At 36.0% G+C, this 16,202-nt stretch overlaps 1 protein-coding gene across 2 annotated transcripts in view; it reads right to left on the bottom strand.

Annotated features, from left to right (window-relative positions):
* Positions 1-4,440: 4,440 nt before the first annotated feature.
* The window catches only part of RBMS1 (RNA binding motif single stranded interacting protein 1), a 259,213-nt gene continuing 247,451 nt past the window's right edge, over positions 4,441-16,202 (bottom strand). For both annotated transcript variants that reach the window (XM_036745567.1, XM_036745568.1), the window contains exons 10-14: positions 15,255-15,305; positions 13,366-13,476; positions 11,886-11,966; positions 10,516-10,600; positions 4,441-5,452 (exon numbers count right to left, since the gene is read on the bottom strand). In XM_036745567.1, coding sequence (XP_036601462.1) covers positions 10,523-10,600; positions 11,886-11,966; positions 13,366-13,476; positions 15,255-15,305 — 321 coding nt within the window. In that variant the 3' untranslated portion in view covers positions 4,441-5,452; positions 10,516-10,522. The remainder of the gene's footprint in view (positions 5,453-10,515; positions 10,601-11,885; positions 11,967-13,365; positions 13,477-15,254; positions 15,306-16,202) is intronic.

A 16,202-nucleotide genomic window follows, 5' to 3' on the forward strand; every position in this document is an offset into this window, starting at 1 on the left:
TTTTTTTCCTTGCATTTTATCTCACAGATTTAGTAGGGAAGAGAAAAGGAGAGAATTTCTTCCGTTAGGCATTTATTCTAGCCATCTTATAAAATAGCAGAAATGTCCAATTTACAATCCACTCCTGTTTCCTATAACCCCACAATCTTAGCATATTAAAAAAGTTTTAAGTAATTTGAGGATTATATTTGTACATATCATTGGTGTTGTTGTTCAGTTGTGTTTGATTCTTTATGACCCATGGAACATACTATCCATGGAGTTTTCTTGGCAAAGATACTGGAATGGTTTGCCATTTCCTTTTTCAGTGGATTAAAACAAACAGGTTAAATGCCTTGCCCAGGGTCACACAGCTAACAAGAGTCTGAGGCTGGATTTGAATTTAGGTCTTCCTGACTCCAGGTCCAATACTCTATCCAATGAGCCAGTACATAACACACAGTTTTAAAGGGGGGATGAGAGCAGCAGTGACATGAACTATTATTTACTATGTTTTGAGGCTAGCACCACTGGAATCAATTGTCTAGAAAGTAACACAAGTGATCTTTTCGACCTGGTACACTACTCTGTAACTGTTGAACCACATAATAGCACATCTCAGAATAACCTAAAAGAAGTGCCTATGAAGAAAGTTAGATCTGAATTTTCTTGGCTCCCAGTGCAAATAGGTTGATGAGCAAGATTTGGGGGCAGAAACATTCTGAATGCAAAAAAAAACCCACTTGAGTAAACTAAACAATTGTGACCTGTGTTTTGGCATTCTGGATGCAGGTCTGGTGCTCCTTCCATTATTGCATGCTACTGCTCATTTACAGAGTTTATGAACAAATCATAGTACTAGTATCTCACAGTCAGTCAATTTAGCAGGTAAGGAATCCAGAATCAATCTCATGCCATCTGCTTTTTTTTTCAATGTTTGCAATTATCGAAGGTTTTTTTCTGCTAAATATCAGATTAATTACAAGTAGGGGCAGCAAATCACTGTTGGCTAATAAAGCCACTTTCTGTTATTTATGAAAATACTAATGGGTGGCATTTTCAATGTTCTCCCTTGCAATATGTGCAAAGGGTTTTGGAATTTAAGTAGCCAATGGTAGAAAAAGTTTGCAGCCTTCATGCAAAATTTAAATTACATCAAACTTATATGTTCTGAGACCTGCACTATAACATAGTAGGTACCTGTGTTAATTGCAGAAGTAGGAAACCTAAATAGTAGAGTACACATTCCATAAATTATTTTAAGTACAATGGGCTAGTGATTCTCCAGGTGTGTAGCTGGTTATTCTAAGTAGTATGTCATCATTTGCCCCTAAGTGGTTAAGATCATTCACCTATCTTGCACCAGTGCAATATTAAGAAGTTCTTCCGCGGATACTGTCCTCTATCTTCGGGCCATCTCCAGTCATCCTGATCTATATCTTGCCACTGAACCAGATGGCTCTGGGGGAGAAAATGAGGTACAGCCCTCCCTCGCTTCAATTCACTTGCTAGTCATGGCACCACTTTCTTGATGTCATGCATGGTCCTCTTGGAGAATGAAGGACAAACAACAGCAACATTCCATCCCTTATCTTATTTTGAAGGCCATTTTTTAAACTAGGCTTTTAGCTACAGCAAAGAAATGCTTTGAGCTTCAAATAATGAACTTACCAGAGGTTCCATCCACAATTCTTATTAAGGGGAATATTAAAAGTGAAAGTTCCTCCACCTCAACTGTATTCCTTGCCTTTGTCACATTGCTCTCTTCCTTGCTCCCTCCATTCACAGTGCCTAGCACGCAGTAAGTGCTTAATAAATGCTTTTTTTACCCTTTTTTACCCAAATGTAGTCATCTTCAATAACAACACTTGGGAGGCTGAAAATTAATACTAGGCAACTGTGCTGAAATATTTCATCTTGGGGGAAAACTGACTGTATTGTTTATTTCATCTCATACTGTTAACTTCCTTTCTGAAGTACCTCAGCATACCTACCTTGAAGGACTAGTTCCTAACCAAAATATGGGGGAAAAGTTCTAGAAGTTGTCCTCTGAAAACATGTAAAAGTTAATAATTCTTTTTTTTTTATAAGAAACTAAATATAGAAGTAAATGCCACGTTTTTTGTCCAAATTCCATAAACAAGTAGGCTTGGGAAAGCAAAGAGGCCCTTGGTACAATAAAAACCAATCATAGAGGTGGGGGTGGGACAGAACAGGTAACACTGATCTTCAGATAAACTAATTTCGTTGTTTCCTCTGAGAGCTTAGCTAATTTTAGTGCCTAGGACTCCATGACTGCAGAGTAAAGGTATAAACAAGAACCAAAATAGCTGAAAGGCAAGAAGAGAAAAAATGAAGGGCTTAGGTCTTTGTCACTCAATAACTGATAGGTAGCAACATGATGATTAATAGGAGACATCAGTTACCCAGTTTACCATAGAAAGGGTGAGTGGGCTAATTTACAATAGATAACAAATGGCTCATATAGCAAGAAGGAAGCGACAACATTCCCAGTTTCCTTCCCTAATAGGTGGCTCATACACAATCTGGTACATCTGCCATCATGACTCAGACCCGCCTTAGGTTGTGGCCCACTGATGCTTTCCTTGCAGTGATGAGTTATTTTGGTCACATGGACTCACTCTGCCTTCATTAAGACACTGGAATTTCTTTTTCTTGCTTGTGAAATTATTTGCCAATTAATATAATTAACTTATTAAAGAAAATATGTGTTTGTGCTTAAATCAAGGCCTATAAAATTAAATTCATTTTGAAACCAATACTTTTCTTGAAGAGATCTGAAGGGAAATAAAACAGAGATGCATTTAATTACCTGCTTCAAAACACTAGAGAGAAAAAAAAGACAAACATTTTCAGATCTTTTTTATTCAAAAGTTTTTCAAAAGAAATTAAACAGAAAAAGCTGACAATCTAATCAAATTTACAATTCAAAAATGTCTTTTGGCGTTTAACAACAAGTCCTAGGAAACAAAACTACAGAGTTATCTTGAACCGGACAAATAAGTTACCACTGGCAAGTTTGTGGCACTAGTAAAACAAAAATAAAAAATTAACTCTCTTGATCATATAGATATCTCTATGAAAATCTTTTTTTTCAATCTGTACAAAAGGTCTTTCTTCATAAATTAATTTTTTTTATAATTTAATGGCTGTCTACTATGTGATGTTTAACTGATTATTTCTTTATGTACAGAGGTTATGTTTCCCAAATCTTACCCAGACGAGTATGGCACTTAGTTCAGACACTCCTAGCAGCAGATCTTCCCGTCCTCCAACAGAGCTATCTAATGTTTTTCTGCCTTAACTAATGCAAAAGTATCAAGTAGTGAGAGATCCAGGTTTGCAAATATACCGGATTCAGGGAAGGAAGGAAGGTGCTGCAGGAAGTCTGGACTTTTACAAAGCAGTAATATTCCAGGGAGCATAGAACCAATAATACCACAACTTAAAAAAAAAAAAGAAAACAAAAACCCAAAAAACCAAAAAAAAAAAAAACCAAAACAAAACACATTTCTCTTATGACTATGTAATTCACTAGAATCTATACTTCTCAGAGCAGCAATTACTTTTGAAACTATGAAATGTCACCGACATCTATACTCAAATACACGCATAAAATTTAAAAACTAAAAAATACTTGAAAGAAATAACTGCTTAGTCCTAGCTCCTGAGCTAGGAGGATTTGGTCTGTGGAAACAGGGAGGGCCAGCAACCTGTCCCAGTACAAAAGGAAATAAACTTTGAGGTAGATAACTGATCATACACAGCTGACCAGACAAGTACACAGTTTTGGAAGACAACTTAATTTATCATTGTTTTTTTAAATGTATGTAATTGTAATAAAAAGAGCTTTAATAACAGTGAATTATCTAATATGTAAAGTAGAAAATAACTGTGTATTTATGAATCAGGAATTTCATAGTTTCAAAATTGGTTTTCTTTACACTTAACACTTGTAGTGATGATGTAAAGCGTGGCACTGCTTGGATCCAAGTCTTCCTTCATGCTTTTTGTGTCCATACATCAATTAAAATTATAAAACCTAAATGTAAATGTACAAAAAAGGCACATTCTCCTAACCGCAAACTGGTCCGGCAAAAATAAAGAGTACAGAAGATGTAATGCTGAGACAAATCAGAGTTATTGGTTACTGGCTCTTTGGTCTTTGGTAAAGTTACCTTTAAAAGTGCCAAGTCATTTTTTTAAAATTTACCTAATATAGAGAGCTAGTATCCAATCATTTATGCTCCTACTCACATCTCAGCTCATGTTTGAAAATAAATCCTTTACTTTTAGCTTTTGCCATTTTGCTGCAATAGCAACATTTTCGGTTTGCTCGATCTCAGGCATCACCCTCATTCTAAAGCACTATCATTAGTAGAAAGAAAGGACGAAACATTCCGTGATTCCCCACCCACCCCACCCCCACTCCCTCTGCTACCTACGCTAAAACTAGAACATCAAGTTAGGTTTTTTTTTCTTTTCTGAAAAAAAGGCAAAAAAGATTTACATTGCATCATACAGCAGATTTTCTAAATCAGTCAAACTACCAGAGGAAACTGTTGGCATATGGCCTTACAAACAATTTATCCTATTAAAATCTCCCTAGTCAGAAAATGTGTTTCACACAAAACATTTTTCCCCCCTCTTGCATTTCACTACCTTACACATTATGTGAAAAATCATTAAAAACACCTACTACACATTTAAAAAAAGCCAAATTTTCAGCAACTTTTATTGACTACCTTTTAAAAGCCCTATGCTGCTGTTTTACAAGGCATAATAGACCAGCTCATTTGGTCAAAGCATTCTACATCATTAGTTTGGACTAACTTTTACTGAAACAGCTACAGCATTGAAAGATTTAAGGCAAATTGGAATTGATAGAAAAAGATAAGACACTTCACAAACTACGTTCAAAGAAAAACAGAGAGCTAAGAAAACGGACACTGTGACTGCAACACACGGCACTACAGCGACATTCACACTGCAAGCACAGAACATCGGTTTTGATGTTTGACTACTTTAAACTTCAGAAAACCCATTTCATACAATTTAAAAAAAACAAAAAAGAAATAAAACACAAAAAATGAACGAAACACAAAAATTTGGTCATGCACATGAAGGAGTCTTCGTGGTCTTTGTGCATTCCCAGAAAATTGTTTTCCTTTTTTTTTTCTTTTTTTTTTTGCGTCATAACACTTGATAAAAACTTTTTTTTTTTTTACTAAAATAAACCTGTTCAGGGGAACAGCTACTAGATGAATTTAAGGATTTTTATGCACCTTATAGAACTTATAGCAAAAATAGTTTTAGTTGATTTCATTATAAATAACGTTTTCAAGAACCTGTGCAAAACTGTCAATAATTTCTAAAGCACAATTGATCAGAAAAATCCATGATTGTTTCAGCCTTCACACCCTTCTTCAGGTAAGGACACTCCTCTATACATCTGGAAGAGAAAAGTCAAAGAAAGAAAAAGGAGAATTGCTTTGTAGACTTGATAAAGTATAAAACCAAGTGTTTAACCTGTTTCTCATTTAAAAAAACAGTTTGGGAAAAGTCATGCATTTCTGGTGTGGGGGCTTAACTGGACAGAGGAAAACCAATTCAAGTTAAGGATACCACCACTGGATAATGAGTTGCCTCTGATTTCTCTTACTTAAAATCCTGGGCTGGCTAAGAACACTTTTTCCCCTCTCACCAAACATGAAGCACTCATGGAGGGCTTTAGAGATCAAGTATAACATAATGAAAAAACAAAAGCCAATGCAAATCAAAAACTGAGGCGTCAGGTGCTCCACACAGCTTATTTTATTATAACCTATTATGTTGAAAAGTAAAATGCCAGGTAGAATTATTTGCCCCCAAATGCACTTTGTTAATTTTAGATATAGATCTATGATCCTATAATCAGAAGCTACCTGGCTAAATTCAGTTTGGGACACACAACCTTCAAGGTCTTGCCCAAGCTGTTTATATTGACTTGTTGTCAGGATGTGGTTAAGTTTGCAATGTAACATTTTATAAATCAGTATAGATTTGATGTACTGATCATTATGTTACCATAGAATATGTGTGATGTTCCCTGACGGTCAACTCCACAAACCCATATAATGTGTTGAGTGATTTCTTCTGTGGTATGTGAAATGTGAGCTGTACATGTTATACGAAATAGAAAATATTGACAGAGTTGTAATGAATGTGATTTTTTACCCCCAGAAATAAGAGAGGGATTTAGATGTATGGAACCTAAATAGTCTGATGTACACAGATTCCACATGGGCTCAAACTAAACCTTTATTCAACCATCCTCCCTCACTTCTGCTCTTCCGTAGAATTTATTTTGAATAAAACTATCTTCCTAATCTGATGTTTCATTGTGTCAAGCAGGTGACCCTGAGATTTTGAAGACCACAGTGCAAAACTTAGCATGTTCTATGAAACTGCAAAGGCTTCGAGTTCAAGGCCAACAGGTAAGTGCTTAATTAATGCTTGTTTATTAAGATTGATTATATGTTTGCTCTCAGAGATCAGGCTAGGGACCATCACCAAATTGTTTACTACCAGAGAATGAGTTTTTTTTTTGGTGACAGCAACCCATCAAGTAGAAAAATATTAAAAATTACCCTAAATCTTTTGTACCCACAGTGACTAGTGGAGATTGGAGGAAAAATTGGAAGAAGGTACTTATAATGAAATAATTATTTTATCATTAAAAAACAATTTCCCTCATCTACAGAAGAGGGAATCTTGTGATTTCACTGGTATAGGGAATTAATCAGTGATGAGGAAACTCCTTCTAGTAATACAGGTTGCCACTTTCTTTTCAACTTATAAATCTTAGGGTGTTACTACCTAGAGCATTGAGAGATTAAGTAATATGCATGTCAGGTTCAAATAATAAGAGGCAGGACTTGAACCAGTTCTTATTGACTCTGAGGCCATTTCTCTACTATATAATGTTGTTCTATTTCACTAATGGTACTCTTAATTTATGATCTTTTCCTAATGACTAACAAACTGGGGAACTAAATACAATCATAACAACACCATCAATAATTAGGCAGAAAACAAAGAAGTTGTAGCTAAACTGACGGCTCTCTAAAGCTTCTAAAAGAATTGGTTTAAAGGTAGACTCAAAGGTGACATGAAATATCATTTCAAGGCATGCTTAGTTATCGCAAGTTATAATGATTACTATGAATTTAGTCAAACCAATGATCATAAAAATAATTGCTGCTTATACACCAGCATCAGTGGTAGAAACTGAAGAAAGAGCAAGGCTCTTTAAAGAATTTGACAAGATCTTCTGCACTAAGAAGATATATAATACAGTATCAGGTGACTGGAATATCTGAGTACCTTGGATAACAACAAAGACCAGGTTGGAATATATGGCACTGGAACAGGAAACAAAACTCACTAGCCTTATGCTGGTTCATGATGTAATGCTTCCTTCAAGAAGAAAGTTGGAAGGCACTTAATGTGGTGGACACTGATCATAATTAGAAAATATAAAACTGATTTTGTCTCAATAGGCAGTGAACAATTAAATGTAGTGAAGCCTTTTCAACTTGTTAGAACATGGTAGATTAGAAAGTAAAAACCAATACCAAAATAGAAGAAAGGGTACATCAATGGATAATACTATCAGAAAGGGGATTGATTCAGAGTGAATACTGAAATACATATGTATATATATTTGTAATATTGATATAAAATATAAAAAATTATTTTGTGTGTGTATACATATATGTATACCTATCTATCTTGAGAGACACAGAGAGAGAGAGTGAGAGAGAGAGAGAGAATGAGAGAGAGAGCGAGCGAGCGAGAGAGAGAGAAAGAGAGAGAAGCGGGGGGAGAGGGAGAGGGAGGGAGGGAGGGAGGGAGAGAGAGAGAGAGAGAGAGAGAATGAGAATGCACATTGCCTATATTTTGCTTGACTCTATTTGTCACTTATTTTCCTTTCTTTTTTGATTTAGGGAAGAGATGGAAGAGAGAAAGTAGATTTGGGTTAGTTAAGATAAAATAAAGACATTGATTGTGTCATCATTTCTTAGTGCAGCTTAACTGCTCCTAAACAGATCACTGAGCATCCTAATCTACCCTCCATCAGCAAACACTCAATCTTCTTATCGATAAGGGAGATAGGACAACATGGTTTAGAGACAAATTTGTGAACAAAGACGATGAAGGAAGATGATGATGGAAGATGATGAATGGTGCTATCTGGAAAAACAAAAATAGTTGAGAACAAAAAGAGCCAGCAGAGACCTTGGTAAGAAATTTACCTAAGTGTGATGATGATGATGATGATGATGATGATGATGATGATAACTAGCATTTATTTAATGATTTGAGGCTTGCAAAACACTTTACAAATTTCTTATTTGACCCTTGCAGCAATTTTTTGAGGAAGGTGCTATTATTATTATCCCTATTTTATAGATTAGTAAACTGAGGCAAATAAAGGTTAAGCAACTTGATCAGGGTCACATAGCTAATAATGTCTGAGGCAGGACACAAACCCCAAGTCTAGCACTTTATATCTACAGTGTCCCCTAGCTGCTTAGGTCATTCTGAGAACATGTACAATGAAAGACTCCCAAATGGAATACACCTGATAGCTTTTTTATAGTGGTCTATTTTAATTGATCATGAGAGTAGAACTACACACATTTGAATTTACGTCTTGATATATACTAATGAGGAAGTTGCAATGGCACTAAAGAAATGAAGTTAACAAAAGTGATTGGACTTGACTAAATACATATGGAAGAAATCTGTGATGGAGGAAACAATTTAAAAGGAGGGATTGTATGTTCAAGACATTGCAAAGCAGGGAAGATTGCAAAAGAACGGAAAAGACCAAAGATGATACTTTTGTGCATATGGGTACACATGAACACACACATGACCTGGAAAACATTGGCAATGTGTACTTATTTTCTTGTTTCTGGAAAATTATAATAAGAGTAAACATCAATGACATCATTGATGAAAGAATTTGAATGGAACAACAGGTAGGCTTTGCTAGATAATTTTTACAGAGCAACACATCTTTATAGTTACACAACTACTGAGGAGACAAACAGAATACAAGATGCTACTGTCCATTCTGTATTGATTTTAAACAATCGGTGTTGAAGGCTTGTCTCAAACAAGGTGTCTCCTATGTACTAGCTAAAATTATACAAGACCTTAAAACTTATATGATACCCTGAGGTATTCATGACTGTCAGAAGTCTTGAGTAGAGTTCAAAGTAAAGATTTCCTTCCTTTTGATGGCAGAGTTCTCTCCAAAGTTTCCAAATTGCATTGTACAAAACACATTAAACTCCCTAACGATAAAAAGTCTTTTCAGTGAAATCCACGGTAATGGAAAAGAGATTAGTCTACCTATCCAAACTAGAAAAACCAAGTGGATATAAAACCAGTTTGCCCAGATTATGCCATGCAGCTAGACAGCTAGCTCAATGAGTTCATTCATCTGTATATGTTAGGTCCTGATGATGGACAATAAGCTGACCTCAGAAATGATTGGGCATGATTACATCTCGGAAAATGCAGTGCTTTCAATAATGCCACTACATCCTATCTCTTTAATACTGATGTAATACCAGAGTAGCTGTAAAGTGTGAATCATTCTATCAAATCAATCAAGTTGCAAGCAAACCACAAGGCAATGAAGAGATGCATGATAGGTGCAAGTAGACCATGGCATTAGCCATGATGACTTGCTCATGAGAAATGGCAAAGGGAATCACTAAGGAGATGTATGAGTATAAAAGGAGGCAAGGTGGTCATGCAAAATGAATGAAAAAGAGATCGAGAGCCTGAGTACTCCACTGGTTTGCATGAAATAGTAAGAGAATCAGAGAAAGGCTTCCAACATTGAGGGGGATTCCTTAAGGAGTGTCTATGGAAGGATAGGGCTAGAAGTACAGAGGATGTGAAGGGAAACAGGCTCTGTAATCTTCATCAGTGGAAGAAGAGAAAAACACTGGTAAAAATCAAGAGATTGCATGAAGTAGCATGGAAGCCACCTGAGCCTGATTTTAAGTCTGTTGGAATCTACTTTGGAAACTGATGATCTCCTACTTAGCCTTTGATTTAATATGGATATATGCAAAGACAGCTATCCTCTAAATATGGAATATAAGCATGGAAATATCAACACTAAAATGAGAGTTTGATGTGAAAATGGAAAACATACTTTTCCTTATGACATAAGGAAAATACACAGACATCTAGTACATGTCTATTAAATTCTTTCACTGGACACGTCACACATGTAACAAATAGGCTTTTTCTTATTAGAGAGATACATCAATCTGTTTATCTATAAAAATCAGCGATGCCAAGACCTCTAAATTTTCGGTAACATTTAAAAATGTAAATTTTATTAGTTTGGGTAATAAATTATGGCCAATTCTATTAAGAGAAAAATGCTATAAGGCATTTTAAAAAAATCTTGGTCCTAGAGTGATAGCAGGCTTTTCCACATACCTCACAGTTACTTATTTTGTTGATAGGTATATGGAGAATGATCACTGGACGTCTCTACGGCAACCTGTTGCTGACCACTTGCCTCCTATAACAAAGCAGACTGGATATGAGACATGTATTAGATGAAATCCTATTATCACTACTAGATCTGACTGAGTTCAAATGTCAAAAGCACTAACCCGATGCAAGAACTATTTCATGAGTGACATAACTTTCATGTGTCCCACATATTATTATTTGCCCTGAAAGAATTCATTTTCTGCTGTCATAGGCAGGCACCTCTCTAGTAAGATATTAACAGATTTAAAATTTTTCTTCTAAAGAGCACTAAGAATCCTTCACTGCCAGCCTTTCTATTCCGTCTGCCCTTTACTACTACTTTCAGAACCTTGGGAGAGCAGGGGCAGGGGACCTTAAGCATTAGAGATATTATTTTTTCTATTCATTAAGTTTGAACTAGCCACAGTTAAGGAGGTGAGATGCATCACAGCATCAGTCATCTCTGGGGGTATGTGCTTCTGTCATCTAACCATATTTGGCAGGGTGAGTTTTGTGGCAATTGATAAGATTAATGTGGCAGAGGAGTTCTAATGTTTCCCATGCCTGCTTTCCCCAGTGACACATATGTTGTAAAACTGACATGGGAATTTGTATTATTGATATTATTATGATATTTAAGACCCAAAGGATATGACAGAGAAGCAAGGCAGACTTGAGAATTTAAGTTTAATTTTCAAGTCTAGATTAGATGATATCTTTTTTGATGATCCTAACTGCCCAAGATTTGGGGGTTTCCATCTTGGTGAAGCACGCTCTTATTTTTCTCCTACACCAAGAATTAGCAGCTGTTATTTAGCCATGGAAGTACTCCCTCTCTTTTGATGTGGTTTGTTCTTTATTCATTTTATAACTTCTTAGGGCCCAGTTTTCTCTGTTGTGTTATGTATCTTAAAATTTGCAACTTATTTTTCTTTTGAGTCATTTTAGTCTAAGTCAATTAATGATGATTGTCTATAGTATGGAAATATTCAATATTGAAATTCTAAACTCCAGATATGACAATGTGCCTGGGGTATAGCTTTATAGAAGAAAAGACACAGGCTTAAATAGATGTGCAAAGTGCTACAATCCTTGAAAACACTTCTGGGAAATTTAGATAGATGTTCTGCCTGGATGCCGTTGCATCAATAATCAATGAGTCAGGGTATTATATTTCTTAGATGAAAATTCTACTCTAGCTGCACATTTCTTCTAAATCAAATTCTCCCTCAGAGTCTTTAACTTGTGTTCGATCTTCTTTTGATCATTACTAATTTACCCACTTCCAAAACTACCCATAACAACAATGGCCATTTAATGGGATTACCCACCTCAACGGGAACAGCTGCTGTCTGAACATGTGTATACTGGGGTATATAGGCTCCTTGCATAGCTGTTGTGGCAGGCATGTACTGAAAGGAAGAAAGAGTAAAGTTTGGGTATGAAATCTAGTGTGAAATTTGGAGCACCTGGGACATTCTGAGATTTGAAATAAAGCATTTGGTACTCTGTTTGGGAGAAGTGTTCCCAAAGTCTTGAACTTCCAAAAATTAAAAAAAGTATTGTAGAATGGTGAAGTGTAGGTTTTCTAGTTTTAGACTTTGTTAAACAAAATCTAAAATTCCATCCTTGGTAGTAATTTCTATACAGAAACCACTTCTGTGAAACCCATTATAGGTTTCACTTCCTCAGCAATTCAGTATCACTAGAATGTAATGATAGAGATTCCTCCCCCAACCAAGGACCTCCATAATCTCCTCTTGCAGGCCCGTAAGATAGTTCTATGGCAAACACTGTTGCCTCAATTGTTTAGGGACATGGGTATTAAGTGGCTTATCAGTCCTCTCACAGGTTTCTGAGGAACAGGGATCTGAGCTCTGTTTCTGATTCTTGGGCTTCTCAAGCTGTGTTTCCTCAAAAGCAAGAATGATTTTTTTTTTAATCAACATCAGTCCCTGTTGGGAGTGACAGAGGAGAGTGTGTGTGGCCCATGCTTCAGAAGAAGCTGTAGTCCTACTGTTTATTGGCTCTGAAGTTGGAAATGGAAAAAAGGGCCCTTTCCCTTTAACTTTACATCCCATCCAGGTCTGTGGCAGCTTTAGTCACTATTCTTTGAAAATTGTCTTCCTCCTATTTCTAGTTAAGAAGGACCTTTTTTTTTTCATGGAATATAACCTCCAATCTAACTTTCTCCTTGCACTCTGGCCTAATGTCAGGCCCATCAAGGTGAATGTCCATGAAACTATTCTTTCTCCTTTCTTTCTTCCTCCTCTTAGGAAGCTGTTTGGTGCCTGTCCAAGTCCTGGATCCTTGTTGATTAAGAGAACCGACCAGGCCCCCCCAGAGAATGGGGAAATGAGATGCCACTGAAAATCTTATTCCCTCAGATTTTCCTATTCCTCGAAAAGAAGAAGCTAAGTGGGTGAGAGGGAGTTTCCAGCCTTCTTTTCTAGGCATCATCATTATTTTTTGATAATGAGATTAGATAAGGAACAATGTGTATCCCCTTTACTTCCCTACTCATGAGGGTTGCAAAGGTGAAAGTATTCATTCAGAGGCTCTATATTTTGGTCAAGGAAAAATATCCAGGATTGACTTCAATTCATTCAGTCAACAAATATTTATTGAGTGCCTATTATGTGCAAAGTGCTGTGGGAGATACAAAGATGGGCTAGGACAGGATCCCTGCTCTCAAGGAGCTTACAATCTAGTGGGGTGTGGGCAGGGGAATACAGGCTGCAGGGAGTTATTCTCTTTGTGGGCCCAGCCCTCATTAGCCTATACACAGCATTATATTAAGTTTCCACCTACTGTTCCAGTATTGCCTAGTGAAAGATGACTCATCTGTTGGGCCAGAGGGCTGATCATTGATGTAGGCTGTAGTGACATAGTATGGTCCATGGAGGGAGTTAACACAGCACCCTAGATGAGGAGAAAGACAGAAGGAACAACAACAACAACAAAAAAGATTTGAATGACAGGTGAGAATTTGTAGACACATTTTGTATTAGACAAAGGAACCTCCTTAATTTGTTGGAGGACTAGACAGGAGAACAATGCAAGTGTCTGGGGCAGTCTGAAAATTTTTGTTCTTGTTTCATGAATTCAAGGCTAGCTTCATCTGTTTTTTTTTTCTTTTTCCTGAAAGCATCGGATGAAGCATTTTCAGTAGCAATCACCCAGCACACACAATGGCAGAAAGCCACTCTTCTCAGGATCAGGAGGCATCATCATCCCCTAACTCCCTCTCTTACTACTCAATCAAAGAACACTAGTACTTAAATACTGAACTCAGAAGAAAAAAAGCTCTAAATATTCTCAACTTCTTGGATGGCAAAGAAACCTTAAGTTCTTTGTGCTTACAAATGAACAACCTTTCCTCTACATTTTGCACTTACCTAAAAAACCGAGCTTGCTTGTGCGTATAGATAAAGCAGTATACAATGAATCACTTTCACAGGCTGTACAAGACTTTGCTGGTACTCAATAAGAAAATGACAGATCAACCTCCCGGCTCCTTTTCAGTGTTTTAGACTTGCTAAAGGGCCATCATATTGCATTAGCTACGTACATTTAAATGTGTATTTGATGGTAGAAGATTTTCTGGTACTTTAGTTACCTTTAAGAGATCCTCAAGAATAAATAAGGTGGGAAAATGGGTGTGTGTCCTAAGAAATGAACTTTAATCTCCCTAAGACCTGACCTGAACATGAGATATCTATATATCATTTTTTCTCTAAAATGGCTGAGGGATTGAAAAATACTAGCTAAGGGCTAGAGGGTAATTGTCAACTTTAACAATTACTTTAAGGACAATTTTTCCCTACTGTTTTTTTTTTCCTTCAAAAATAAAATAAAAGTAGAGGAACAAAGAGCATGTGACCAGCTTAAATGGAAATAATTCTGAAGCACAGGATATGCTGAAGGAATTTCCTGTTCTGGTTTCTCATTAGCTGGAGATTGATAAAAGTTGCTGAAACCAGGAAACCCCAAACTCAAAAGTAGGCCCTTTTTAAAACTTTCCGTAGAAGGCAAAGGCTCCCGGCCCCTCGCAGGGCATTCTTCTCTGGGCACTATCTTTGTAAAGCTGTATGTGTCTCTTAGGTCACATTTGTGCTCTTAATCATTTCAATTACTCTCTAGCTACTGGCTGCCTTTTCATTAGTTCAGTGCTCTACACTTAGCCAATATCTAATAAAGGATTATCGAACTATATCCGCCGTATACCACTCTCTCCAATTATGACTTTCATTTACTAAAAATAAGTTGCCACTGTTTGCAAGTTACTATAGAAAAGGTAAGTGATGTGGCTGACATTTCCTAGGTTTATTCTTAATATTCAAAAATTGCTTTAAACATTCATTATAATAAGAGCTGTTAGCATCTGATATAATGGTAAACATAAATGTATAACATAAGTATAAACTTATATGTATCACAAATTTTGCTATTCAAATAAACTCAGTTGAGAAAAAAGAGTAAAGTATGATTTCCTCAAATGTAAAACTGCTTAATTTTTATAAACAGGAAATTTTATTTGACTCTTAACTCTTTTTAAAAAATCAAGTTGAGACATGAAAGTGTATATTATAGGAGATCATCATTAATTTTCATTTTATGTAAACACATTTTCCAGATTTCGATATTGTCCATATACAACAGTTTAGCCAAGAATGTTGCAAAAATAAAAGGAAACTTACAGGGTGCTGTAAGATGTATGGTTGAGGCTGCATCCATGAAGGACTCTGCACCTACAAAAGAAAAAAAGGCATTTTGAAAAAACTGATTTTCACTGGTACCTGACTCATCTAGTACTGTTTAAAACAAAAAGATACTAAAGAAAAATATTGAAATAATACTGTCAGTTATTTGAAGATCCATTCTGGATCCCTTGAAATAGTTTTATTTAAAAAATTGTCTACATTTTAGATACCATGAAAGTATTTCAATGCTCTAAATACACTGTCAAATTTTATTTCTTGTAGTGGTTTTGTTTACTTTATCCTTCCTGGGCTCACAGCCACAATATTGACTCTGAACTCATGTAAGCAAGTAGGCTCAAGCTTTCAGGATGGTGTGTACACAATTTAAAGTGTGGTACATGATTGGAAAAACTAGGGCCTAAAATTATATCAATATAAGTGATTTCACCCTTGGCTTCCCACCCTAGCCAAGATAGATATTCAACATTATCTAAGAGGATTATGAGATTCTGATTTATGTAATGCAAAAGAGTTCTTCCCCAAAATACACAACATTTATTGAACATCAACTTTAAATAAGCCAGAGAAGAAAATCACAAAACTCTTCAGATTCTTGCTATTTATTTGCATTCATTCATTTTTATTTGTTCAAAAAATTATCTGTTGAGTACCTATGTACAAGACACTGATTCCTAGATCATCTGGTGATATACATATTATTATTTGAGACTTCTATTCATTATATTCATTTTGAATGCTTAACACAATTAATTTTTCAAGAATTGATCACTGTAAATGCACATTGTCTCCCCAATCATGTTTGATGAAACAGATATTTTGTATTTGACAACTTACACATTACAGCTCAACATAAATTAGTCATGCAAGTATGTCTGCTTTGATAAAAACAGCTGATGTCAAGTTCTCTTACCAAGTGAGGAATGC

This window comes from Trichosurus vulpecula, chromosome 2 (genome assembly GCF_011100635.1).
Source record: "Trichosurus vulpecula isolate mTriVul1 chromosome 2, mTriVul1.pri, whole genome shotgun sequence".
NCBI lineage: Eukaryota > Metazoa > Chordata > Mammalia > Diprotodontia > Phalangeridae > Trichosurus > Trichosurus vulpecula.